The 27,458-nt window shown below is 41.4% G+C and overlaps 2 protein-coding genes across 2 annotated transcripts in view; both read right to left on the bottom strand.

The window, feature by feature from the left end:
* The window catches only part of atg14 (autophagy related 14), a 44,039-nt gene extending 29,766 nt beyond the window's left edge, over positions 1-14,273 (bottom strand). Inside the window, exons 1-3 of the mRNA XM_078233882.1 lie at positions 13,940-14,273; positions 4,029-4,091; positions 3,800-3,842 (exon numbers count right to left, since the gene is read on the bottom strand). Of these exons, the coding sequence (XP_078090008.1) occupies positions 3,800-3,842; positions 4,029-4,091; positions 13,940-14,175 (342 nt within the window). The 5' untranslated portion in view covers positions 14,176-14,273. The remainder of the gene's footprint in view (positions 1-3,799; positions 3,843-4,028; positions 4,092-13,939) is intronic.
* Positions 14,274-14,622: 349 nt separating this feature from the next.
* The window catches only part of LOC144507119 (uncharacterized), a 31,627-nt gene continuing 18,791 nt past the window's right edge, over positions 14,623-27,458 (bottom strand). The window contains exons 5-6 of the mRNA XM_078233883.1: positions 18,158-18,252; positions 14,623-16,396 (exon numbers count right to left, since the gene is read on the bottom strand). Of these exons, the coding sequence (XP_078090009.1) occupies positions 16,320-16,396; positions 18,158-18,252 (172 nt within the window). The 3' untranslated portion in view covers positions 14,623-16,319. The remainder of the gene's footprint in view (positions 16,397-18,157; positions 18,253-27,458) is intronic.

Below are 27,458 nucleotides of genomic sequence, written 5' to 3'. Positions count from 1 at the left end.
TACTATGGCTGTCCCAGTCAATGTTGGGAAAGTTAAAATCTCCGACTATTACCACTCTATTTTTCTTGTGTGCCAGGGGCTTGGGCGGGGCAGAGTTTGATCAATGTGACCAAGAGTGTTTAGTGAGGCAATATGTAGATAATCCAACTTAGGAAGAGGCTATCTTAGACCTGGTTCTGGGAAACAAGCCCGGACAGGTGATTGATGTCTCAGTGGGGGAACCATTTTGGGAACAATGATCACAATTCTAAAAGTTTCAAGATACTTGTAGAAAAGGATAGAAGTTATCCCAGAGCAAAAGTACTAAACTGGGGAAGGCTAACTACGACGGTATTAGGCAGGAGCTCGGGAATGTAGACTGGGGGCAGCTGTTTGAGGTAAATCCACATCCGATATGTGGGAGTCTTTTAAAAGTCAGTTGTTAATAATTCAGAACAAGTATGTCCCTATAAAAATGAAGGATAAAGGTGGCCAGATTTGGGAACCCTGGATGACAAGAGAGATTGTGAGCTTAGTGAAAAAGAAAAGGGAGGCATACATAAACTTCAGGAAATTGAAAACGGATAAGGCTCTTGAGGAATACAAAGATAGCAGGAAAGAGCTTAAACAGGAGACTTATGGGGGCAAAAAGGGACCATGAAATGTCCTTGGCAGTCAGGATTAAGGAGAATGCCAAGGCCTTTTATGCGTATGTAAGGAGGAAAAGGGTAGCTAAAGAAAGGGGAGGTACACCCAAGGACAGTGGAGGGAATTTGTGTTTGGAGACAGATGAGGTGGGTGAGGTCCTTAACAAGTACTTTGCATCAGTATTCACAAAGGACAAGGATGTGATGGATGGTGAGTATAGAAAGGAGGATGTTGACATTCTAGGACATGTTAATATAAAAAGGGAGGAGGTATTGGAGGTTTTGAAAAACATTAAGGTGGACAAGTCCCCAGGGCTGGATAGGGTATATCTCAGAATACTGAAAGAGGCGAGGGAAGAAATTGCTGAGGCCTTGGCCACAATCTTTGTATCCTCTTTAATCACGGCAAGGTATCAGAGGATTGGAGAGTCGTTAACATTGTTCCTGTTTAAGAAGGGCAGGGGAGACAATCTGGGAAATTACAGGTCTGTGAACCTTACATCAGTGGTGGGGAATTTATTGGAGAAGATTCTTAGGGACAGGATGTACTCACATCTGGAAGAGAATAGGCTTATTAGCAATAGGCAGCATGGTTTTGTGAAGGGGAGGTCGTGTCTCACAATCTTGATGGAGTTCTTTGAGGAAGTGACGGAAAAAATTGACCAGGGTAGTGGATGTTGTATACATGGACTTTAGTAAAGCCTTTGATAAGGTTACTCATGGCAGGTTGATACAGAAGGTGAAGTCATATGGGATCTGAGGTGAGCTGGTAAGATGGATACAAAACTGGTTTGGGCATAGAAAGCAGACAGTAGCAGTGGAAGGATACTTTTCGAACTGGAGGTTTGTGACAAGTGGTGTTCCACCAGGCTCAGTGCTGGGGCCTCTGTTGTTTGCAATATATATAAATAATTTGGAGGAAAGTGTCGGTGGTCTGATTAGTAAATTTGCAGATGATACAAAAATTGGGGGAGTAGCAGATAGTGAGGAGGATTGTCAGAGGGTAGGGCAGGATATAAATCAGCTGGAGACTTGGGCTGGAAGATGGCAGATGGAATTTAACCCAGACAAATGTGAGGTGATGTGATTTGGAAGGTCTACTGCAGAAGGAAAGTATGCAGAGTGCTTAGAAATATTAGCATACAGAGGGATCTCGGCGTGCAGATCCACAGTTCCCTGTAGATGGCAACTCAGGTAGACAAGGTGGTCAAGAAGGCGTATGGTACGCTGGCCTTCATTAGTCGGGGCGTTGAGTATAAGAATTGGAAAATCATGTTGCAGCTGTAGAAGACTTTGGTTAGGCCGCATTTGGAGTAGTGTGTACAATTCTGGTTGCCACACTACCAGAAGGATGTTGATGCATTGGAAAGGGTGCAGAAGAGATTTACCAGGATGTTGCCTGGTTTGGAGGATATGGACTATGAAGAAAGGTTGAACAAACTTGGTTTGTTTTTATTTGAGCATCAGAGGATATGGGGGGGGACCTGATAGAGGATTACAAGATTATAACAGGCTTGGATATAGACTGGATAGTCAGAGTCTTTTTCCCAGGGTCAATTACTCAGGGACATAGATTGAAAGCGAGAGGGGGTAATTTTAAAAGAGATTTAAGGGGCAAGTTTTTCACACACAGGGTGGTGAATGCCTGGAATGCGCAGCCGGAGGAGGTGCTGAAAGCAGATTCTATAACAACATTCAAGAGGCATCTGGACAGATATATGAATAGGCAGAGAATAGAGGGATATGGACCACAAGTGGCAAGAAAGTATCAGATTAGAGAGGCATCTGTGTCGGCACAGACTTGGTGGGCCGAATGGCTTGTTCCTGTGCTGCACTGTTCTTTGTTCTTAAGATAGAGTGCAATCTACTTTCCTGAAATGAATGACAGATTCACTTAGAATTCAAGTTGCTAGTGATGCAATTTCAAGGTATTGAGAGAACGATTCAAAAATCTGGAAGCTGGTTTGAAAGTGGCATCTCATAGATAGTGGCTTGTGGGTGTATTTTGAGAGAGATTCCTTAGGCCTTGGAAGAATCACAATAAAGTTCAATTGTCTGGAAATGCTGCTGCGAGTTCAGAAATAGTGGGAAAAGGATATAAATAGCATTGATAATAGAATGACTTTTGGCTATAGAAACACTGGGTAATGACAGTCGTTACAATTTTGGGGAAGGTCTGTATGAAAATACTTTGAAAGGAATCGAAGGAGTGACAACAGTAAAATGTTTCAAGGTCTTTTTATGGTAACAATCAATTGTGGGTCAGGGAGTATAAATTGCAGAATTTTGAAATGGGCGAGGGTGCTACTGAAGCTACTAAAAACTACAACTGAACAGAGAACAAACAATATGTAATGATTGTTCAAAGTAAGAGCACTGAAGGTGTTTGTGCAGTAGGACAGACGTGAGAGCTGATCATTGTAGCCCCACGTAGTCACTACTGTAGCATCCTCTGTTCAGCCATGAAGGGCCTTTCCTCTATCATTAGGTCATGGGTAGATTTGCTGAATGATGTGTCTCTAAGTGTTCAGTTGCATTCTTAACACCTCTATAATGAAGAAATCCATGCTACCTGGAGCATTAACAACATCCAACATCAGGCTGACACATGGTAAATAAGATTCACACCATGCAAATGCCAGGTAATGTTCACCTCCAACAAAAGAAAACCAAACCACTTCCAGTGACCTTCAATAGCTCCAACTTCTACAAGTTACCCACCTGGGGTGGGATGGGGTGAGAGAGTCACCATTAAGTGAAGAGAGGTCATTGAGGTTCCCCCTGGCCTCCTGGCACTGCTCAAGGGACAAACTGGCAATGCCCAAGGAGCATCTTGGCACTGCTTACCAGGAATCAGGCAATGCCAAGGAGGTGGGGTCTATGGAGACAATGGCGGGGTGGGGGGTCCCCACTGCCATTCCGCATAGGAATTGCAGGCAGATGGAGAGAGGACAGTGATCGGGGCTGGTTGGGGGGGGGGGTCAGAGTGTCGGAGATTCATTCTGGAAATCATGCTATTAAAAAAAAATTGATGTGAGTTTTCATGCAAATTGGGGACTAAGAATTGTTTTGGGAGAATCCCGGCCCTGAACTTTCATTCAGCAACCTGAATGACTCACACATCAAGCTACACATGTTACCAAGTATCAGAATGTATTGTATAAACAACTCACCAATTGATCCGTTTTCCACTTGCCTTCAATAGCTTTTATCACGCTGTAAAATTAAAATGAACAAAATTGAAAACCAGACTCATCATACATATGTACACACCAAAAGCATTAATGCCATGCCAAATGTATTTTACTTACTCTTGAAGATAATGAACTAAATGTTAATAGTAAAATTTCAGCCACATATTGAAGCAAAAGAAAGTGTTCGAACTAAAACATCAATTCTTACTGTTGCTGATACTTTTCCTTCTTACTTCTCAAATGTTTTAACCGTTCCATCTTGTCAGCATACCTGTGAAAAATCAAATCTTTGATTCTAATGACTGACTGCTCAGAAATGCACAATGAATTTACAGCTGTAATAGACCAAATTCAAAATGTTCTTAAAAGATAACAAATTACAGATGGTGCAAAATTTTATAACAAATCAATAATGAAAACTGCCAGGTGACAGTTTTCCACAGTAAATCTCTTGGATATTAATATGTCATTTTTAAAAGCTATATTAGGTCGATTTAACCACAAATCATTAAACCTAAGGTAGCCTGAAACAATTCCATATTATACTTGTATAATATTCTGTAAGGCAGAGATTTGAAAATATGCATTTTCCTGGCATTTTAATGATATGCTTTGTATCCTTGCACATGTTGTGCATAATACTGCGCACACAAGTTTTTACAACATTTTGAAATTAGACTTAACCTTTGCCAAAACGTAATGAAAATAATTACAACATGAATCAATTGTGATTTGTGTACAAGAACCTTGTACTTAAGAACAATTATCATTATACTTATTGCTAACCCAACTTTTATTGCACATTTGGTCTTGTGAAATAACTCACCCTGGTGGTACATTTTAGCTGTTTATAAAAGTCAGAGCACCATTCTATATGGAGACTTCTCTGGCACCTTGCACGATACACATATCTGAATATATAAATTTTGGGACAAACTAAAGCATTCAATGTATTACACCGATTGCACTCAATTGAGGAACCAACATGGGAACAGGCCATCTTGGACTGGGTGTTATGCAATGAGAAAGGATTAGTGGCAATCTAGTTGAGAGAGCACCATTGGGGACGAGTGACCATAATATGGTAGAATTCTTTGTCAAGATGGATAGTGATGTAGTTGATTCTGAGACCGAGGTCCTGAATCTCAATAAAGATAACTATGATGGTATGAGGCATGAATTGGCTATGATGGACTGGAAAGCATTACTGAAAGGAAAGACAGTGGACAGACAATGGCAGACATTTAAAGAATGAATAGGTGAACTCCAGGAATTGTTTATTCCTGTTGGCGCAAGAGTGGTACGGGAATTGTGGCCAAACCATGGCTTACAAGGGAAATTAAAGATAGTATCAGATTCAAGGAAGAAGCATACAAATTGGCAAGAAAAGCAATCGGCCTGAGGATTGGGAGCAGTTTAAAATTCAGCAAGGAAGGACCAAGGGATTGATTAAGAAGGGAAAAATAGAGTATCAAAGTAAGCTAGTGGGAACCTAAAAGCTGACTGCAAAAGTTTCTATACGTATGTAAAGAGAAAAAGATTGACAATTCTGCACTGTAGGGATTCTATGATTCTACAAATGAATTTAGGCCCCTTACAGTCAGAAACAGGAGAATTCATAATGGGGAATAAAGAAATAGCTGAGGAATTAAATTTGTAATTTGCTTTAGTCTTCACAAAGGAAGACATGAATAATGTACCAGAAGTTCTGAGAGAAACAAGTTTTAGTGAGGAGCTGAAGGAAATCAGCATTAGTAGAGAAATAGTTTTCGGGAAATTGAAGGTGTATAAATCTCCAGGTCCTGATAATCTTCATCCCAGAGCACTTAAGGAAGTGGCCTTGGAAATAGTAGATCCATTGGTAGTTATTTTCTAAAATTCTTTGGACTCTGGACTGGTTCCTACAGATTGGAGGGCAGCTAATGTAAGCCTGCTATTCAAAAAGGGAGTCATGATGTGGAGATGCCGGCGTTGGACTGGGGTAAGCACAGTAAGAAGTCTCACAACACCAGGTTGAAGTCCAACAGGTTTATTTGGTAGCAAATACCATAAGCTTTCGGAGCACAGCTCCTTCGTCAGATGGAGTGGATATCTGTTCGCAAACAGTGCAAACAGACACAGAAATCAAATTACAGAATACTGATTAGAATGCAAATCTCTACAGCCAGCCAGGTCTTAAATGTACAGACAATGTGGGTGGAGGGAGCATTCAACACAGGTTAAAGAGATGTGTATTGTCTCCAGACAGAACAGCTAGTGAAATTCTGCAAGACCATGAGGCAAGCTGTGGGGGTTACTGATAATGTGACATAAATCCAACATCCCGGTTTAGGCCATCCTCATGTGTGCGGAACTTGGCTATCAGTTTCTGCTCAACGACTCTGCGCTGTCGTGTGTCGTGAAGGCCGCCTTGGAGAACGCTTACCTGAAGATCCAAGGCTGAATGCCCGTGACTGCTGAAGTGCTCCCCCACAGGAAGAGAACAGTCTTGCCTGGTGATTGTCGAGCGGTGTTCATCCATCCGTTGTCGTAGTGTCTGCATGGTTTCCCCAATGTACCATGCCTCGGGACATCCTTTCTTGCAGCGTATCAGGTAGACAATGTTGGCCGAGTTGCAAGAGTAGGTACCGTGTACCTGGTAGATGGTGTTCTCACGTGAGATGATGGCATCCGTGCCGATGATCCGGCACGTCTTGCAGAGGTTGCTGTGGCAGGGTTGTGTGGTGTCGTGGTCACTGTTCTCCTGAAGGCTGGGTAGTTTGCTGCGGACAATGGTCTGTTTGAGGTTGCGTGGTTGTTTGAAGGCAAGAAGTGGGGGTGTAGGGATGGCCTTGGCGAGATGTTCGTCTTCATCAACGACATGTTGAAGGCTCCGGAGGAGATGCCGTAGCTTCTCCGCTCCGGGGAAGTACTGGACGACAAAAGGTCGACGAAGGGTACTGCAAAGAAGTGTACCGACAACTGAACAACGAGGAACACTACAGACAGTTACCCACAAATCCGACCAAAGAACACACCCGTCAACTCAACACTCTGATCAAAACCTTTGATCCGGACCTTCAGAGCACCCTCAGTGCTCTCATCCCACGTACTCCATGCGTTGGAGATCTCTACTGCCTCCCAAAAATACACAAGGCAAACACACCCGGCCGTCCCATCGTTTCAGGAAACGGAACCCTGTGCGAGAACCTCTCCGGCTATCATAGAAATCCTACAGTGTAGAAAGAGGCCATTCAGCCCATCGAGTCTACACCGACCACAATCCCACCCAGGCCCTACCCCCATATCCCTACATATTTACCCGCTAATCCCTCTAACCTACCCATCTCAAGACACTAAGGGGCAATTTTAGCACGGCCAATCAACCTAACCCGCACATCTTTGGACTGTGGGAGGAAACCGGAGCACCCGGAGGAAACCCACGCAGACACGAGGAGAATGTGCAAACTCCACACAGACAGTGACCCAAGCCGGGAATCGAACCCAGGTCCCTGGAGCTGTGAAGCAGCAGTGCATCTTGAAACCCATTGTACAAAGAACCCCCAACTTTTGTCGCGACACTACGGACTTCCTACAGAAACTCAACACACATGGAGCAGTTGAACCAGGAGCACTCCTCGTCACAATGGATGTCTCGGCACTCTACACCAGCATCCCCCACGATGATGGCATTGCTGCAACGGCCTCAGTACTCAATGCCGTCAACTGCCAGTTTCCAGATGCAATTTTACAATTCATCCGCTTCATCCTGGACCACAATATCTTCACCTTCAACAACCAGTTCTTCATCCAGACACACGGAATAGCCATGGAGACAAAATCCGCACCTCAATATGCCAACATCTTCATGTACAGGTTCGAACAAGACTTCTTCACCGCACAGGACCTTCAACCGATGCTATACACTAGATACGTCGATGACATTTTCTTCCTTTGGAGTCATGGTGAGCAATCACTGAAACAACTATATGATGACATCAACAAGTTCCATCCCACCATCAGACTCACCATGGACTGCTCTCCGGAATCGGTTGCATTCTTGGACACACGCATCTCCATTAAGGACGGTCACCTCAGCACCTCACTGTACCGCAAGCCCACGGATAACCTCATGATGCTCCACTTCTCCAGCTTCCACCCTAAACACGTAAAAGAAGCCATCCCCTACGGACAAGCCCTCCGAATACACAGGATCTGCTCGGATGAGGAGGATCGCAACAGACACCTCCAGACGCTGAAAGATGCCCTCATAAGAACAGGATATGGCGCTCGACTCATCGATCAACAGTTCCGACGCGCCACAGCGAAAAACCGCACCGACCTCCTCAGAAGACAAACACGGGACACGGTGGACAGAGTACCCTTTGTCGTCCAGTACTTCCCCGGAGCGGAGAAGCTACGGCATCTCCTCCGGAGCCTTCAACATGTCATTGATGAAGACGAACATCTCGCCAAGGCCATCCCCACACCCCCACTTCTTGCCTCCAAACAACCACGCAACCTCAAACAGACCATTGTCCGCAGCAAACTACCCAGCCTTCAGGAGAACAGTGACCACGACACCACACAACCCTGCCACAGCAACCTCTGCAAGACGTGCCGGATCATCGGCACGGATGCCATCATCTCACGTGAGAACACCATCTACCAGGTACACGGTACCTACTCTTGCAACTTGGCCAACATTGTCTACCTGATACGCTGTAAGAAAGGATGTCCCGAGGCATGGTACATTGGGGAAACCATGCAGACACTACGACAACGGATGGATGAACACCGCTCGACAATCACCAGGCAAGACTGTTCTCTTCCTGTGGGGGAGCACTTCAGCAGTCACGGGCATTCAGTCTTGGATCTTCAGGTAAGCGTTCTCCAAGGCGGCCTTCACGACACACGACAGCGCAGAGTCGGTGAGCAGAACTGATAGCCAAGTTCCGCACACATGAGGACGGCCTAAACCGGGATGTTGGATTTATGTCACATTATCAGTAACCCCCACAGCTTGCCTCGTGGACTTGCAGAATTTCACTAGCTGTTCTGTCTGGAGACAATACACATCTCTTTAACCTATGTTGAATGCTCCCTCCACCCACATTGTCTGTACATTTAAGACCTGGCTGGCTGTAGAGATTTGCATTCTAATCAGTATTCTGTAATTTGATTTCTGTGTCTGTTTGCACTGTTTGCGAACAGATATCCACAACATCTGACGAAGGAGCTGTGCTCCGAAAGCTTATGGTATTTGCTACCAAATAAACCTGTTGTGAGACTTCTTACTATTCAAAAAGGGAGGCAGAGAGAAAACGGGGAACTATAGACAGCGAGCCTAACGTTGGTACTGGGGAAGTTGCTAGAGTCCATTATCAAGGATTTCATAACTCAGCATTTGGAAAGCACTGGTATAATCAGATAAAGTCAAATGGATTTATAAAAGGGAAATCATGCTTGACAAACTATTGGAATTATTTGAGGATGTAACTAGTAGAGTTGACTGAGGAGAACCAGTGGGTGTGGTTTATTGAGATTTTCAGAAGGCTTTCGACAAGGTCTCACATAATAGACTACTATGTAAAATTAAAGCACATGGGATTGCAAGTAATGTCTTGAGATGGATTGAAAACTGGTTAGCAGATAGGTAGCAAAGAGTTGGCATAAATGGGTTGTTGGCAGTCAGTGACTAGTGGGGTTCCATAGGGATCTGTGCTAGGACCCAACTGTTCACATTATATATTAATGATTTGGAAGAGGGAACTAAATGTATTATCTCCAAATTTGCAGATGATACAAACTTGGGTGGGCACAGTAAGTAATCTCACAACACCAGGTTAAAGTCCAACAGGTTTATTTGGTCTACCAAATTTATTTTGTCACCAAATAAACCTGTTGGACTTTAATCTGGTGTTGTGAGACTACCTAGTGTGCCTATCCCAGTCCAACGCCGGCAACTCCACAACTTGGGTGGATGAGCTGTGAGGAGGATGCAGAGATGCTTCAGTGTGATTTGGACAGGCTGTGTGTATGGGCATGTGCATGGCAGATGCAGTATAATGTGGATAAATGTGAGCTTATCCACTTTGGTAGCAATAATAGGCAGACAGATTATTACTTGAATGGGTGTAAATTGAAAGAGGTGGATACTCAGCGAGACCTTGGTGCCCTTGTGCATCAGTCGCTGAAAGTAAACGCACAGGTACAGCAGGCAGTAAAGAAGGCAAATGGTATGTTGACCTTCATAGCGAGAGGATTTGAGTACAGGAATAGGGATGTTATGCTGCAATTGTATAGGGTGGTGAGGCCACGCCTGGAGTATTATGTGCAGTTTTGATGTCCTTATCTGAGGAAGATGTCCTTGCTATAGAGGGAGTACAACAAAGATTTACCAGGCTGATTCCTGGGAATGGCAGATCTGTCATATGAGGACAGACTAAGTCGGTTAGGATTATATTCACTGGAGTTTAGAGAAGGGATCTCATAAAAATGTATAAAATTCTAGCAGGATTAGACAGGGTAGATTCAGAAAGAATGTTTCCAATGATGGGAGAGTCCAGAACTAAGGATCATAGTTTGAGGATCAGGGGTAAACCTTTTGGAATGGTGGTGAGGAGACCAGAAGATGGTGAATGTGTGGAATTCACTACCACAGAATGAGGCCAAAATATTGTCTGATTTTAAGAAGAAATTAGATATAGCTTTAGGAGTAAAGGGATCAAGGTATGTGGGGGGGGTGGGGGGGAAGGGGATCAGAATATTGAATTCGATGATCAGCCATGATCAAAATGAATGGCGGAGCAGGCTCGAAGGGCCGAGTGGCCTACTCCTGCTTCTAGTTTCTATCTATGTAATTGTCTCTTGTTCTAAACAGTCGAAATCATTGACAATAGGTGTAAAGGGATTTCAAAGCATATGGAGGTCACCCAGATAGGATCAAATGAATGTGCAAAATCAGTGGTAATTTGATCGAGGTTTCTAATGCAATGAAGGGACAAGATCATCTTCAAGTTGACTAATTATTTCAACTGAATAGCCTAAGGAAAACTGGGATCATGCTGGTAGGTTATTTAAGGGTAGAACCGGGTTGAATATTAGGCACTTTTTCTTTATCAATCAAATAGAAAATCCATGGAACGGGTTATCATGGAGAACACTGATTTGCTATCTTCCTTCAAAATAAAAGGGACTTGTTTCTGGTTAAGGTAGAGATTACTCCGCCAAGAAATTGATCTCCCATAACATACATCAGGGCCAATATGATCTAGAACAGTTTTAATTGCATAATGGAGTCAGAGAGAAGCTATCAATGTTTAATTCTCTCCCCCCCCCCTCCCCTCCCCTCCCCCCAACCAACCAACCAGTAGGTCTAGATTTGTGAAGTGCTGGAGACATCTAAATATGTTAAAAGCACTAAGTTGTTGTTTTTATCTGGTTTATCATCTCTCCCAGATTAAATGCCCGAGTGGCATAGGTAGTGTCTATGGTGTTTTGCTCTACATATGACTAAATGTTTAAATTTCAGGGCCAACTAGGGCACACTGTATTGCACAGATTGTACTCAATTGTCTCACCCTACAATGAAACATTTTGTCATTTAATCTCTCCTGACCTCCATCTCATCACCAACCTCTCTTTTGTGGTTCTCATCACTCTCCTTTTTCATTTGCCCAAAACCTGTTATATTTCTAACTTTTCACAGTTCTGATGAAAGGTTACAGACCTGAAACATTAACTTGCTTTCTTTACACAGGTGCTGCCAGTTCAGCATTTTATTTTTTATTTCAATTTCCAGCAGTATTGTTTTTGTATTTGTGTCTATGTTGTGATAGATGTATATCACAAATATAAAGAACATGCAGAAACATGAAACAAAGAACAACCAGTTGGTTCCCTATCATTTTTGCAAATAATTGAAATTGAGAGAGCAAAGGAACACAGCTGTTTAAAAGTAATTATGCATAACTGTTTTCTATAGCCTAAATAAATAAACTATCTTTCATAAATTATAATTGCTTCTAGCTAAATATCCAGCTGTGGCTGATCCAGTCACCGCACTGTAAAGCTACTGTAATAATGTCCTTATAACTGATAAAAGATAACAAAATAACTGGATCGAACTGGCGGCATCTAAATATGTTAAAAGCACTACGTTGTTTTTTTAAAATCTGGTTTATCATCTCTCCCAGAAGATTATATGCCTGAGTGGGATAGTTAGTGTCTATGGTGTTTTGCGCTACATACGACTAAATGTTTAAATTTCAGGGCCAACTGGAGCACTCTGTGTATTGCACAGATTGTACTCAATTGTCTCACCCTACAATGAAACATTTTGTCATTTAATCTCTCCTGACCTCCACCCCATCACCAACTTCTCTTTTGTAGTTCTCATCACACTCCTCTTTTCAATTGTCCAAAACCTATTATATTTCTATATAGAGAAGACAAAAATTAAGTCTGGTTCCAGAACAAACCCTAAAGATATGAGAGCTGAAACCATTAAAATTAAGAAATGTTATTTTTAACCTGTTACTTTATGTGCAGACTGATCACTTCAGCTGATGCTAGGATGATGATAATTTGCATGTATCCAATTTATATGTATATATTGGCAAATGATAGGTATCAAAGTATAAGAATTGTTGGTATTAGTTGTTGGAACAGTTTGTTATTTTGGCCATCTCGTGACAATTTCAAGCATTGATCATAGTTGAAAGTAATTTAGTTTGTGCCAAATCTGACACAGCAATTCCAAATTAAGAACATTGTTCATTATATCCCTGTAAGTATATTCACGAATTGTCCCTTAAAAATGCAAATTGTCTTGATCTCAACCAGTCATGGTTCCTCTTCTCCACTTGATTCCCCAAAAGGAAATGGTCCTTCTTTATATAACATCTCTAGTCCCACAAACAGCACTGAGATGAACATCGAGATAATCTCTTTTAGTGCTAATGGGACAAACATAGTCCAGACTATGGAGGGAATATTCCTGCTCTTTGGTTTAATATTTTAACTGAAAGATGGCACCTCCAACAGTACTGTACTTCTTTAGTACTGCACTGAAGCTAAATAATGTGCTCAAGTCTCTGAAGTAGTTCTGATGCATAGGTAAGAATTTCAATCAAAGATGATCACCATTTGCCTACAGAATGATTATCTTTCAATTGTGAGCAAGTGCTGAAGGATGTTCCAGATAGCCATAATAAAATGCTAACTGTGGCTCCACTGTAAATTTAATTTTTTAGTGTAATGTTACATTACTTAAAAGGTATTTTTTATGAATCCTGCAGCAACCCAGCATAATCATGATGAAAAAGGATAGCCTGCCGTATGCTAAATGCTCAACGTGGCTATATATCTAAACAGAGCAGTGGCGGGTGGTCAAAGTGATTCTACTAATTGGCCCTCTCTCATTTCCAGCAGTTTAAGTATGTTTCAATCTCCAATAATTCTGCTTTTGATTTCATGGTATCCAAATTGGAACAGCGTTAAACCAAAAGCATAACATGAGTTCCATGGATTCACAGAATGCTTCGTACTTCAGTCTTTTTCTCTCCCACAAGAGACCCGAAACGTGCCCAATTATGTACACATCAGAAGACTGAGAGAGCTCTGACCAAGGGACATCTAGGCTCAAAACGTTGGCTCTACCCTTTCTCCATAGATGCTGAGATTTTCCAGCATTTTTCTGTTTTTGTTGTGTAAGAGGACTGTACAACTTGGAGCGTCAAGGAATTTCCCAACAGCAAAGTCGTATTCTTTCTTCAGTCAGGCTACTGGCGGAATTAGGAAGGGCGAAAAGTGGAGAAAGAAGGCTTTATGGCTACTATTTTCCCACAGCTACTGCCTAATAGAGGTGACCAGCCAATATTTATCCCGCTGGTTAATAAGGTCAGCCAATATTTATCCCGTTGAACATTTGTGTAATACCTGTTTAATAAGAGAGTCTTTCTCAACCCTAGGAAACATGAGCGTGAGTGGCTTAATGTTGCGTTTAGACAGTGCCTCTCGGACTCGGTGACAACTTTGCTGAAGGGGAGGCTGGTGTGTGGGGCCTTTAAGCCGCGGGCCGCCCTGCTCTTTCGCAGCGCTGACAATAAACAGCGTTTCATTCCTGGTAAACAATACCTCTCCGAGTTCCTGCTGTCGAAGTAAACGAAATCTCCGGCCAGGATACATTTAGCGCAGGTGAGGCGCCGTCTGGCGGTGTTGCAGAGCGGGCAGCGCTCCACGGCCACGTACAGCCCCTCGGCATCGTCCACCGAATCGAGCAGCGGCAACGGGAGCAGCGACGGTGGCGGTTGATCGCGCGCCTTGCCGACCCCGGCTCGCGCTGCCCTCCTCCGCTCCGTGGGAGACGCCATGCTCAGCGCGCGGAGCCCCGTCACGTGGGTTTTGTTTTAATTCGGGTGCATTGTGGGCGCAGTCGGTTGGTGTCACGTGCCTCTCTCCGCGATCGTCCACCCGGGTGCGCAAAGCGCGAGAGGAGACTTTCACCCGCAAGGTACCAACAAGTACTACCTCACATACCAACAAACACTCCAACAAAGTCCAATGTGGGCTCCTGTACTGCTGTAGCACAAACAAGTTAATGCACTCTACCATAGGTTTATAATCTCCTTCTCTCCCCCCCCCTCCTCAAGGATGACACTGCCAACTGAAGGAGCTTTTGACATTTAAAACTTTGGAAGGGTGCACATAGCAAGTGTAAAGCCAAGTTAAAATTGAAGTCGAAGTAAACATCATGCTGCAAGTACACGAGGTAGATTGATGTCCGAAAGAATATGATTCAAGGTGGTTCGTACCTCTCTCCATGTAATTACATTTTATTTTTTCTATTCTTTCACAATAACTCCAAGCTTGCAAATGGCAGGCAAAGCAAGCTCGTCACTTTTACCAATTATAAACATTACTCATTCTAACCTGTCTGTTACATAGGGTGTACAGCAGATCTCATTTGAACTAGGCATACAATCAAAATACAGTTCACAACAAAGCAGTGATCACTTACATTTCATTATTGATCTTCTCCCTTGCCCTTCTTAAAGGGCATATGCTAGAAAGTGTCAATAGGATATTCCACTGACAGTAGTGTTGCATTAAATTATAATCCACATAGGATGTAAATGCATTAGAGGCAGTTCAGAGGAGGTTCACTAGATTGATTCCTCATTTAAAAAAGACTGCTTCCAGGTAAGTTCAGATGGCTCGTTTCCAATGGAGTTTAGAAGAGTAAGGGACAACTTGATTGAAGTACAAGATTCTGAGCGGTCTTAAGGTGGATGTGGAATGGATGTTTCCTCTTGTGGACAAGTCCTGGCCTAGGAGCACAGTTTTAAAATAAGGTGCCCTTTTAGGACAGGTGAGAATTGTTGCGATTTGGATATTTAACTTGCCACAGACTGGGGATTGAATTTGAGAACTTTATAGTTTAGTATACTTCAGTTATTCACTGTCAACAGAAAGCTATCAGGGAAATTCTTTAGCTCATGTTTTTGAAGTCACAAGACTGCATGCTTTGCATAAAGTGATAGAGGTATTGTTTATAAATGACTGGGCTGCAAGTAGGATTTGTCTGGACAGAGTAAACTGGGAGGGCATACAAGGTAGGTAGAAGAAATTTCCACTTATTTAATTGGAAAATTGAACAAGTCTTACTTTGCAAGCAATTTGGCCTAGGAAATACTGCATCAAAAATTTAAATTAATTTTTTAAAAATTGAAACAAAATAAATATTCTAGAATATTTACTCATTTTCTGCAGCAGAGCCCTTTCAAATTACAAACATTATCCTTAATTCTCAGCCATACATATACTGTACAATACACATTCAAAACAATACACTTTCCCACACATTGAAATCAAAAAATTGCATTGATTCATAATTAGATTTTTCAATTCACAAGAACATTTTATGTCTGTTTAAGCTGTTATGTGCTGCTTCAGAGAATGATATTGGAATCATTACTGTTTCTGATTTACGTTAGTTGAATCTCACTGCTTATTATTGACATTTGAAGATGGCACCTGATGAGGAAGGGCAACTCAAATAAACCTAGGGAATACAAGTGGGTAAAATGAAATACGAGAAAGAAAAAGCAGAAACTTAGGATTTTTCAGACTCAAACGGAGGCAACTGAACACTGATCTGATTGTAGGTATACAGGGTAACAATTAGAAGGTTAATTCAAATTAAACTACATGAGTAAAGCTGGGGACAAGTTCAAATTAGTAAAGAGAAATTCTAAGATTGACACCAATAAGTTTTTCTAACAAGGAGTGATTAACACATGGAATTGAATTACTTAGGGTGGGGAGAACCGCAGAGTAGTTTGGTTGGATGAATTAAAATTGCCCAAAAGACCCATCCTCTTCAATATTTATTTTGTAAATTGCAACATCAGGTGTAGTCCCAAGGAATGATTCCTTTCTTATGTGCTCATCCACATTGTAATCGGTTCTTATGTAGAGGTATATGAATAGCTGTAGAGGCATTCTTGCTTTGCCATTATGCCTTCTTAAAGCCCTTCAAAATGGGATAGATGTTCTCAAATGCTTCATAGATCTCTGCACGGACTTTGGCACCTACAGGATAAACGAATGTTTTTTTTGAGTGCTACAAAGTTATGTTAGGTATCAAATGTTAAAACAACAACTTGAATCCATGACAGTAAAATACCATCTTTACAGGCATGTTTCTATTCATTTCTGTCCTGGTTCCAAAAACTGATCCTTCAGTTTGCATCTTTTGTGCAAAGTGTTATTAAGTGAAATTAAGTGTATTATAACTAAAACGTAGATCATCATAAATGATGGTGAAAGGTTAAAATTGGGGACAAGCAGGAATGCGGTGTTGTAGTTACAATCAGGTCAGTCATGGTCTGATTGAATGGTTGAGCAGCCTACTCCTAATTTGTATGTAAAAAGAGGGAAAGGTGTGGCCAAACAGGCCACCTAAAATGGCAAATTATAAAGCACTCTGGGACAATTGGGCAAGAACTAAAACAGCAGGCTGCAGCCTAAAAGACAAACAGGCTGCAGCTCAGACGACTGAATACACAGGATATGGGTCATCTCCAGGACAAAGAGGACTTTCTGGTCAAACTGGGTTGTTTACTAGACGTAGGGATGCCTTAACCCCAGCACCTACAGACATGGCTGTTGGGAACACAACCAGAGATTGGTGTGGCAGCACCCGATTGGACTTTATCGATCAGGGTGATCAAGTCCTGATCGATTGATTGGCAATGGCCAAGAGGCGCAAAAACTAACGGGGTATAAAAAGGTGCTGCACAACAGAAGAAGCTCTCTCTCTCTGACCCCATGAACGAGCTACAACAATGGTGACCACCACCAGCAATGACCAGCACGAGGAAAGCCACCATACCCAAGAAGGAAGGAAGACCAGAGCCAGAGTGTCAGACCAGACTACGCAGAGGACTACAGAGACCAGCACACAGATAAAGGCCAATATCTGCCTGGGAACTTGCCAGTCATGCAAAAATCAAGTCAAGGTCTCGTATTGGACTTTAACTTTAGTATTTCTGTAAGGTAACTTATTGTTGGTTGGTTGGGTGATTATTGATGGTGTTCTCAAATAAATATTGTTGTACTAACAAGAAGTCTACTCTCAATACTTTGTACAGACTGTGTGGCAGTCACAGCAAAGGGATACGTGGAAACATTGACTCAAACAAAATACATAAATATCAGCTACTTTTCATTATACGTATGATTTGGTTGTCTCATTATTACTTTTAAAATAGTATTTCAGTTCATTGAAGTGGTCTGCTTAGGAATTAAACATTTACAGAGCTCAAATTAGATGTGGGGAGATTCTTTTCTTTGTATAAATTACTGAAAATGCTACTGAAATATTATAGTCATTTCATAACTGCATAATTATTCACCAAATTAGTGTAAAATGAATGATCTCCTATAATCCTAAATTAGTCTTGTATTTTCTCTCTCAATCACCATTATATAGAATTTAGAACACGAGGTCTACAATAGCTCAATACAAATTAATGTAAAACTGATTTTTATACACTGATTTAATCAGCAAGGAATAGAGTAACAAAAAAAATTACAGAACTTAAAATGAAATTGATTGATTGATATAAATTGAAATGGATCAATAAAAAATAAAAAATCATTGACCATTGTTAGCAAGTACAAGGCCATAAAAGGTACGTGTATTATTTGGTTACAGCTATTTAAAGTCTTAGCCACATTAGAGAGCAAATGAGTTTGATCAAAAATATTTTGATAATTAGCACCGAAATTCAATTAGAGTGTCCCAACAATGCAATAGATCAATATGAAAATGAACCAGATTTGTTTTACCTGTCAAAACCACCTTGCCAGAAACAAATATAAGCAGAACAATTCTTGGTTTGACCATTCTGTAAATAAGACCTGGGAACAGTTCTGGTTCATAACTGGAAGTGAAAAGTAGCTGTGTTAATAAAAATTGTAAATATAGGGAGATCTTAAATTTAACACTTCTTGGGTCCAAACTGAGACCCATACATTCAAGTTAATAGTTTGAACACATTCCAGCATTGATACATGGTAATTTGATCATCTTACTATGGTTTTATTCTCAAACATATTGGGAATAAAAATATGAATTTTGTACTATGTTAGAAAGTTGGAATGAAAAGTAAAGAATTGGATAAATAAACTGATAGGGAGTTAGCTGCACAGAGGACTGGAGATGTAGATCAACCTAGTAACTGGGTGAAATGGATAGTGTTGTGGGTTTTGATGTTCAGCTTTTTAATTGAGCACAACTTTTTTTCCTTTAAGTAACCAGACCAAGTCACGGAGTTCTCAAACAAAGATAAAAGCAAAATATGCAGATGCTGGAATCAAACAAAAACAGAAAATGCTGGCTCTATCCTCTTCCCAGAGATGCTATCATATCTGCTGAGATTTTCCAGCATGTTGTGTTTTTTAGTTCTCTTAGCTGTTTTAATTTCGAACTATAATGAAGACCCTGCAAAGTCACAGAATTCAGGAATACACGAGCAGTTATAGTTTCAAATTTGATTACAAGTAATTAATACATAAGAGTTTTTATCCATTCATAGCAATTAAGGCTACATCATGGATAAGATGCAGATATTAAAACCAAATCACAATCATTGTACATATGCTTAATTATAATATCCAATTAGCATGAAGACTTAATCATATTAGCTGACCTAATTCATCATTGATGTCCCAATTTGTGGATATCACACCGTCCTCCCACGTCCAGATGTTTGATTTAATGAATTCTCAGATTAAATGCCTTGATGCTTTATCTGTGTCGACTTTTATAAAGACCTCAGAATTTTCTCATAGCAGCTTATTGTATGATTAACTCTTTTAGCTACTTTATTAAGCTAAGTGGAGAGCAACAGTCTAGGGACCTAGATCATAGCCATACCCAGTTGCAAAGCAGAGCTCTTAGAATCAAGCTGTTGTGCAGAAAAAAGCAGAAGAGGTTAGTCCCTAAATAGGGAAGTCATCACAAGGACATTAAACTAGTTCATTAATAGGGGGTAGGGCTCAGAAGAAGTTAGTAAATTTTCCAAAACTAGTCAGTAGAGATTATGGAAATTGGCAGGAATAAAACTTCAGGCACAGCAGATAGAGACAACGGGGGGGGGGGCAACGCAGAACTGAGTGCTGCACCCAAATGCATGAAGTATACAGAACAAGGTAAGTGAGCTGGAAGCACACATTGTAATTGGAGGGTACCATGTGTGCATCACAGATGTGGCTGCAAGGGGATCAGAGGTGGGATCTGAATATCCAATGATGTGTCCTATTGAAAGGTCAGGTAGGAGGCGGGGTTGCCTTGTTGGTAAGAAATGAAATTAAATCATTAGCAAGAAGTGATATAGGGTTGGATGATGTAGAATCTGTGTGGGTAGAGCTGAGGAATCGCAGAGAAAAAGACCGTGGTGGGAGTTATGTACAGGCCCCCTAGCAGTAGTCAGGATGTCAGACAGAAAATAAATCAGGAGATACAAAGGCATGTAAGGAAGGCAATATTACAGTAACCATGGGGAGATTTCAATATGCAGGTGGACTGGGAAAATCAAGTTGGAGCAGACCCCAAGATAAGAATTTGTGGAATGTCTATAGGATGGTTTTTTTGGGGCAGCTTGCGCTAGAGCCCACTAGGGAACAGGCACTTCTGATCTGATGTATAATGAGGCGGACTTGATCAGAGAACTTAAGGTGAAGGAACCCCTGGGGGCAGTGACCACAATATGATAGAATTCACCTTGCAGTTTGAGGGGGAGATGTTGGAATTGGATACAACAATGCTACAATTGAGTTAAAGGAAACAAGGCCATGAGGGAGGAGCTGGCCAGATTTGATTAGAAAGGGAGCCTAGCAGGAAAAACTGTGGAACAACAGTGGCAGGAATTTTTGGGGATAATTCAGAAGGCACACAAATTCATGGAAAAGAAATCATGTAAAGGGGAGGACAAGGCAATCATGGTTGACAAGGGAAGTCAGGGATAGCATAAAAGCAAGGAAAGAGCATACCGTGAGGAGAGGAATAGTGGAAAGCCAGAGAATTGGAAATCCTTTAAAAGTAGAGGATAACTAAAAAAAAAAGATGAAACATGAAAGTAAGCTAGCAATAAGGAAAGATTGCAAGAGATTTTTAAAAGATATATTAAAAGATGAGGCAAGAATGGATATTGGACCGCTGGAAAATGAGGCTGGAGGAGTAGTAATGGGGGACAAAGAAATAGCAGAGGAACTGAATGGGTACTTTGTATCAGTCTTCACGGTGGAAGACATCAGTAACATGCCAGAACTTCGAGAGTGAGGGGGCAGAGCTAAATGTAGTGGCTATCGCTAAGGAGATAGTGCCAGGGAAGCTGAAAGGTCTGAAGGTGGATAAATCACCCAGACCGGATGGACTACACCCCAGGGTTCAGAAGGAAATAGCGGAGGCATTGGTGGTGATCTTTCAGGAATCACTGGAGTCAGGGAAGGTCCCAGAGGACTGGAAAAAGAATGTTTAAGGGACGGAGGGAGGCAGAAGATGGGAAACTATAGGCCAGTTAGCCTGACCTCGGTAGTGGGTAAGATTGAAATTGCGGAGTACTTGGAAATGCATGGTAAAATAGGGCCGAGTCAGTACAGCTTCATCAAAGGGACATCATGTCTGACAAATGTGTTAGAATTCTTTGAGGTGGTAACAAAGTTAGACGAAAGGAGAGCCAGTGGACATGATTTATTTGGATTTCCAGAAAGCCTTTGACAAGGTGGCTTACAGCAGGCTGCTAAATAAGCTAAGAGCCAATGGTGTTAGAGGCAGGGTACTAGCATGGATAGAAGATTGGCTGACAGACAGAAGGCAGAGAATGGGGGATAAGGGCATCCTTTTCAGGGTGGCAACCTGTGACTAGTAGTGTTCCACAGGGGTCAGTATTGGGACCACAACTTTTCACTATATACATTAATGAACTAGAAGATGGAATGGAGGGCATGGTAAATTTGCAGATGATACAAAGATACGTAAAGGGACAGGTGGTGTTGAGGAAGTGGGAAGGCTGCAGAATGACAGACAGACTAGGAGAGTGGGCAAAGAGGTGGCAGATGGAATACAATGTGGGAAAGTGAGAGGTTATGCACTTTGATAGGAAGAAAAGGCATAGACTGTTTTCTAAAATGGGGAAAGGCTTTGGAAATCTGAAGCACAGAGGGACTTGGGAGTCATGGTTCAGGACGAACATGCAGATTCATTTGGCAATTAGAAAGGCAAATTCAATGTTCGCATTCATTTCTGGAGGGCTAGAATACAAGAGCACGGATGTACTGCTGAGGCTGTATAAGGCTCTGGTCAGACCCCATTTGGAATATTGTAAGCAGTTTTGGGCCTCATACCCAAGGAAGGATGTGTTGACCTTGGAGGGAGTCCAGGAGGTTCACAAGAATGATCGCGAAATGAAGGGCTTGTCACATGAGTGGTTGATGAGTCTGGGGTCTATACTCGGAGTTAAGGATGAGGGAGGATTTAATTGAAACTTACAGAATATGGAGGGGTCTAGATAGAGTGGACGTGGAGAGGATGTTTCCACTAGTGGGAGAGACTAGAACTCGAGGGCACAACCTCAGAGTGAAGGGACTCTCCTTTAAAACTGAGGAGGAATTTCTTCAGCCAGAGGGTAGTGAATCTGTGGAACCCATTGCCACAGAGGAAGTCAGGTCATTGAGTGTCTTTAAGACAGATAAATAGGTTCTTGATCAATCAGGGGAGTAAGGATTATGGGGAGTAAGGATTATGGGGAGCAGGCAGGAGAATGGGGATGAGAATCCTATCAGCCATGGTTGAATGACAGAGCAGACTTGATGGGCTGAATGACCTAATTCTTCTCATAGCTTTTGGTCTTAGTCTGTGTCAGACCTCCCATAAATTCTTCCTTAAACTAGAAGAAATGTTCCCAAAAGAAAGCTACAGATCCTGTGTGGTAATTATTTTCTGGATTTGGCTCCGAGTGTTAAAACCTATGGGATGTTGTATTCTCAGGAGGTTAGTAGACAGATTTAGATGGGGGGGGGGGGGCTTGTAAGTATACTATCTGAGTAACCATTATTATGGTTAATTGCAAATATTGTTCTTTACTGTTGCCTTGTGTTTTAAAGTTTAATAAAATGTATAATTTGAATAATTTACATCAAGACTGACCCCTTTCCTCACATTTTTGCAAAAGAAAAGTTAGGAACCGGTGTTCCAGGTTTCTGTTCTGGGATTTGGGATGCCCTTGCACCTATCAGTGGGATGCATAACAACTGTGACCTTATCAAAAAAATTGAAGGACAAACCTTGTCACATTTATACAATGCTTGTTGACTACTTCTGGCTGAGTCCTTGAGTAAGAAGTCTAACAACACCAGGTTAAAGTCCAACAGGTTTATTTGATAGCAAAAGCCACGAGCTTTCGGAACAGGCTGTCCCTTTGTCAGGTGGGTGGGAGCGAACGCCCCCACCCACGTTCGCTCCCACCCACCTGACAAAGGGACAGCCTGTTCCGAAAGCTCGTGGCTTTTGCTATCAAATAAACCTGTTGGACTTTAACCTGGTGTTGTTAGACTTCTTACTGTGTTTACCCCAGTCCAACGCCAGCATCTCCACATCATGAGTTCTTGAGCTCAGAGTGTTCATTCAGTTGACCAAGCGGTGAATAACATACATTGTCTTAAGAAACAATGTTTAAAATTGGGATGAAGAAATTCATGGTTGTTAACAGATGTGAGAAAACCTTCAGTTGTAAAGAATGTGGGACAGACGACCTGAAACTAAGTAGTTAAATGTAGTCCATGTCCCAAAAGTTAGTGGCCAATTGGAAGAAAATATGGCAAAAATAATAAAAAAGGAACAAAAATCATTGATTTAACAGTATAAGTGGATCGAAATAAGTAACCACAGTCCATTAACTGACCAGAATGACCCATGTAAGATTGCAATCATTAATACTTTGAACACAAGTTCATATGCACATTGCCAGAACAATCAAATGCTTTGTAAAAACACTTTGACCTACATTTGTATTCATGCATGCAATTTGTCGAGGCCAGCACGAATGCCAACAAACCTGTATATTGCTATACAACCAATGGTTATGCTGTTAGTTGACTCTGCTCCCAAATAAAACAAAATTAGGATTGGCTTGATTTTACAAGAATAATGAGCATGCAAGAGTCCAGAATGGATTAAATGATACATATGCACTTGTACAGTTATAACTGAGATATTTAGGTATTTAATGGAGATTTAAATACAACTGGAGAAAAGCTATTTAAACATACTTCTACTTCCCATCTCACTGATAATGACCCAGCATTCAAATACGTATTTTCTGTATGTGACAAGGTGAATGCTGACAAGGAACAAACTGGCATTTATATAGTGCCTTATACATCCTTAGGATACCCCAAAATGCTTCATAACTAATATTTGATTTGAACTACATTGCCCACAGGGAGTAATGAAACAAAATGAGTTATATTATTTAGGTCATGCTTGTTGTGGGACAAATGTTGACCAGAGACAAGGAGAGGATACCCAATCAGCAATTAATGCTATATTTACCTGGGCATACCTGGGTTTAATCACTTCCTTAGAACTAAACAGAAGTACATCCAACTTAGATTATGCAAAGTTTCTTGCATGAAATTTGAACCCACATTCTTCTAGACTCCATAGTAATAGCACCACATCATGAGCCAAGGCGACCACAGAATTCAATAAAGCCAGAACCACACAAGTTGAAATTAAGCAATAGTGCAAGTGAAACTAAAGTGCCTGTCATTTTTGTTTAAATAAACAACCTGGAGGTTTAATTCAACCGAAGACCACCAAAATAGCTATTTAATAAGATTAGTAACATTTTAAATGTCTTGATTAATACTGACCATTAGACTATTTGCTGCTGCTCTTGCTAGTTCAAAGTGTCTAAAACACCAAAAGAAGATTTCTAACATTTTTTTTAAAAAAAGTCATTGCTAATATAGCAAAGTTGTGGGAAAACCGGACACAAATTAGTCTTTACAGCATCTATTCAGTCCATTGACTCCAAACTGCTCTGTTGAGCAATCCAGCTAGCCCCTGTATGATAAGCTATGGGAACAGTTTTTCTTTGTCAACCTTATCAAAAATCAGTCATAATCACACACTTATCAAATTTCCTCTTGATTCCTTTGTCAAAAGGAGAACTACTCCAGCTTTTCCCACTTTGGTTCCATTCAGGTAAATTCTCTTCACCCTTGCAAGGGCCTTATATCCTTCTGTGGTGACCAGAACTGGGTGTAACATTCTACTTGTGGCACAACTAAAGCTTTATAAAAAAGATTCAACACATCTCCCATGCTTTTATGCTCAATATCTCTGTAAAGTCCAAGATTGAGATATCCTCTATGGAACTAAACCCCAATATTTTTCTGTCTCTGCACATTTTAGAACCGTGCCATAGCATCTGTATTGCCTCTCCCTTTCTAATCAAGGACATTAAATTCTATCTGCTACTCATTTGCCCATTCTGATAGTCTGCATCGTTACCAACCAACTTCAACATCTTCACTATTTGCCACATCACCAAGTTTGCTATCATTAGCTCAAACTTTACTCAAGTCTTTGGTGTAGTACTTTATCAAACACCTTTTGGAAAGTCCATGTACCCTCATCAACCCTCTTAACTAACCTGCTGGAGTGTTTTGATAAACACCAATTGTCCTCAACAAATCCATGCTAGATTTTCTGATAACTAATTAGAAAAGGGAGAAACTGCTGAAAACAAGAATGACACCAGTCAACTCTTAATTCCAAGTTACTAATGCAGAAAAGCACTAAAATTTCCACTTTGCTTGCTTAATTCAAAATAATTTTTTTGAACTGAAGTGGAATTTACTTGGATTTACTGAAGTTGATACGAAGAACTGTGCACAATACTCTAGTTGAGGCCAAACCAGTGTTATATAACACATCGCGGCACGGTAGCACAGTGGTTAGCACTGCTGCTTCACAGCTCCAGGGACCTGGGTTCGATTCCCGGCTTGGGTCACTGTCTGTGTGGAGTTTGCACATTCTCCTCGTGTCTGCATGGGTTTCCTCCGGGTGCTCCGGTTTCCTCCCACAGTCCAAAGATGTGTGGGTTAGGTTGATTGGCTATGCTAAAAAATTGCCCTTAATGTCCTGGGATGCGTAGGTTAGAGGGATTAATGGGTAAATATGTAGGAATATGGGGATAGGGCCTGGGTGGGATTGTGGTCGGTGCAGACTCGATGGGCTGAATGGCCTCTCTCTGTGCTGTAGGGTTTCTAAGATTCTAAGACATCCTAGCTTTTGTATACTATGCTCCTATTAAACCATACTCTTAACCCATCCTGCCACCTTCAATAATTTATGTAGAAATATACCAAGGAATACAGATGCTCTATTCAATTGACAGCAATGCAAGGTTAATACAAAATCAGCTATTACTAGTTGAGAGAGACTTGAAACATCATGGGGGATTGTTGATTTACATAATAAGCAGTTGATTTGGTTGGTCTGAATTAGAAGTCAAATGAATTCATTATTTCATACAAGAGAACCTTCAGACTAGCTGAAGTAAAAGGTGTAATTCATATTCCAGTGGTCTGAAATATTTGGACCATAAATTGCTGGAACAGCGTACTGTTATATTTTTTCCTTTCATCTCAAAAAAATGTTTGTTCCCACATTTGCTGAACTGTAAGCAGATGAATGGGGAGATCAATAGTGCATCTCCTTAACTGATGAGATTTAAAGGACTGTGAAACACAGTTAGTCATTCAGCACCCCTTGTCATTAGAGTTATCATGGACAGAAAGGGGGAAGAAAGATTGGGTTGAGAGAAAAACTAGAAAATGTAAACCTTGAAAATGACAATTTAAAAATCTCCAACAATTCATTCTGAAGGAATGAAACTCCAGTTTAAAATTGTTTTGAACCAGAGAGATTGATTGGTAGCCATTATCATAGATACTTAAAACACAGTTCAAAATTAATAATTCAGAGTGTAAGAGTGGCTTATTGTCTGTTGGGGATCCAGACAAATTGGTTTTGTTCAAGATTCTTATAAAATATGATGAGCATTTAATTGCAGTTTGCTTCATCCAGATCGTGCAAGTAAACAGCTCAAGAGACTTTCAAAAACTCTGGATTATGTAAACTAAATCTGAATGAAGCCGCAATCATTATGATGAGAAAATGGCTGTTTCATAGAACATAGAACATTACAGCGCAGAACAGGCCCTTCGGCCCACGATGTTGCACCGACTAGTTAAAAAAAAAAAATGTGACCCTCCAACCTAAACCAATTTCTTTTCGTCCATGAACCTATCTACGGATCTCTTAAACGCCCCCAAACTAGGCGCATTTACTACTGATGCTGGCAGGGCATTCCAATCCCTCACCACCCTCTGGGTAAAGAACCTACCCCTGACATCGGTTCTATAACTACCCCCCCTCAATTTAAAGCCATGCCCCCTCGTGCTGGATTTCTCCATCAGAGGAAAAAGGCTATCACTATCCACCCTATCTAAACCTCTAATCATCTTATATGTTTCAATAAGATCCCCTCTTAGCCGCCGCCTTTCCAGCGAAAACAATCCCAAATCCCTCAGCCTCTCCTCATAGGATCTCCCCTCCATACCAGGCAACATCCTGGTAAACCTCCTCTGCACCCTCTCCAAAGCCTCCACATCCTTCCTGTAATGTGGGGACCAGAACTGCACACAGTACTCCAAGTGCGGCCGCACCAGAGTTGTGTACAGTTGCAACATAACGCTACGACTCCTAAATTCAATCCCCCTACCAATAAACGCCAAGACACCATATGCCTTCTTAACAACCTTATCTACTTGATTCCCAACTTTCAGGGATCTATGCACACATACACCTAGATCCCTCTGCTCCTCCAGCAGATGGTTGCTTGTTTGAGAGAAGACAAACACGTAATTGTATTTAGGGAAGCACAAACATGAACATATCAAAAATAAACTTTATGCTGTGGTTGTATAGAACATTAACACTTGAGGGTTCTCATGATGGCACTATGGCACAGTGGTTGGCACTGCTGCCTCTGTCAGGGACCCAGGTTCGATTCAT

The sequence above is a fragment of the Mustelus asterias genome, chromosome 18 (assembly GCF_964213995.1).
Source record: "Mustelus asterias chromosome 18, sMusAst1.hap1.1, whole genome shotgun sequence".
NCBI lineage: Eukaryota > Metazoa > Chordata > Chondrichthyes > Carcharhiniformes > Triakidae > Mustelus > Mustelus asterias.
Note: the sequence above shows the minus strand (reverse complement) of the source record. Positions and strands in the feature narration are given on the sequence as shown.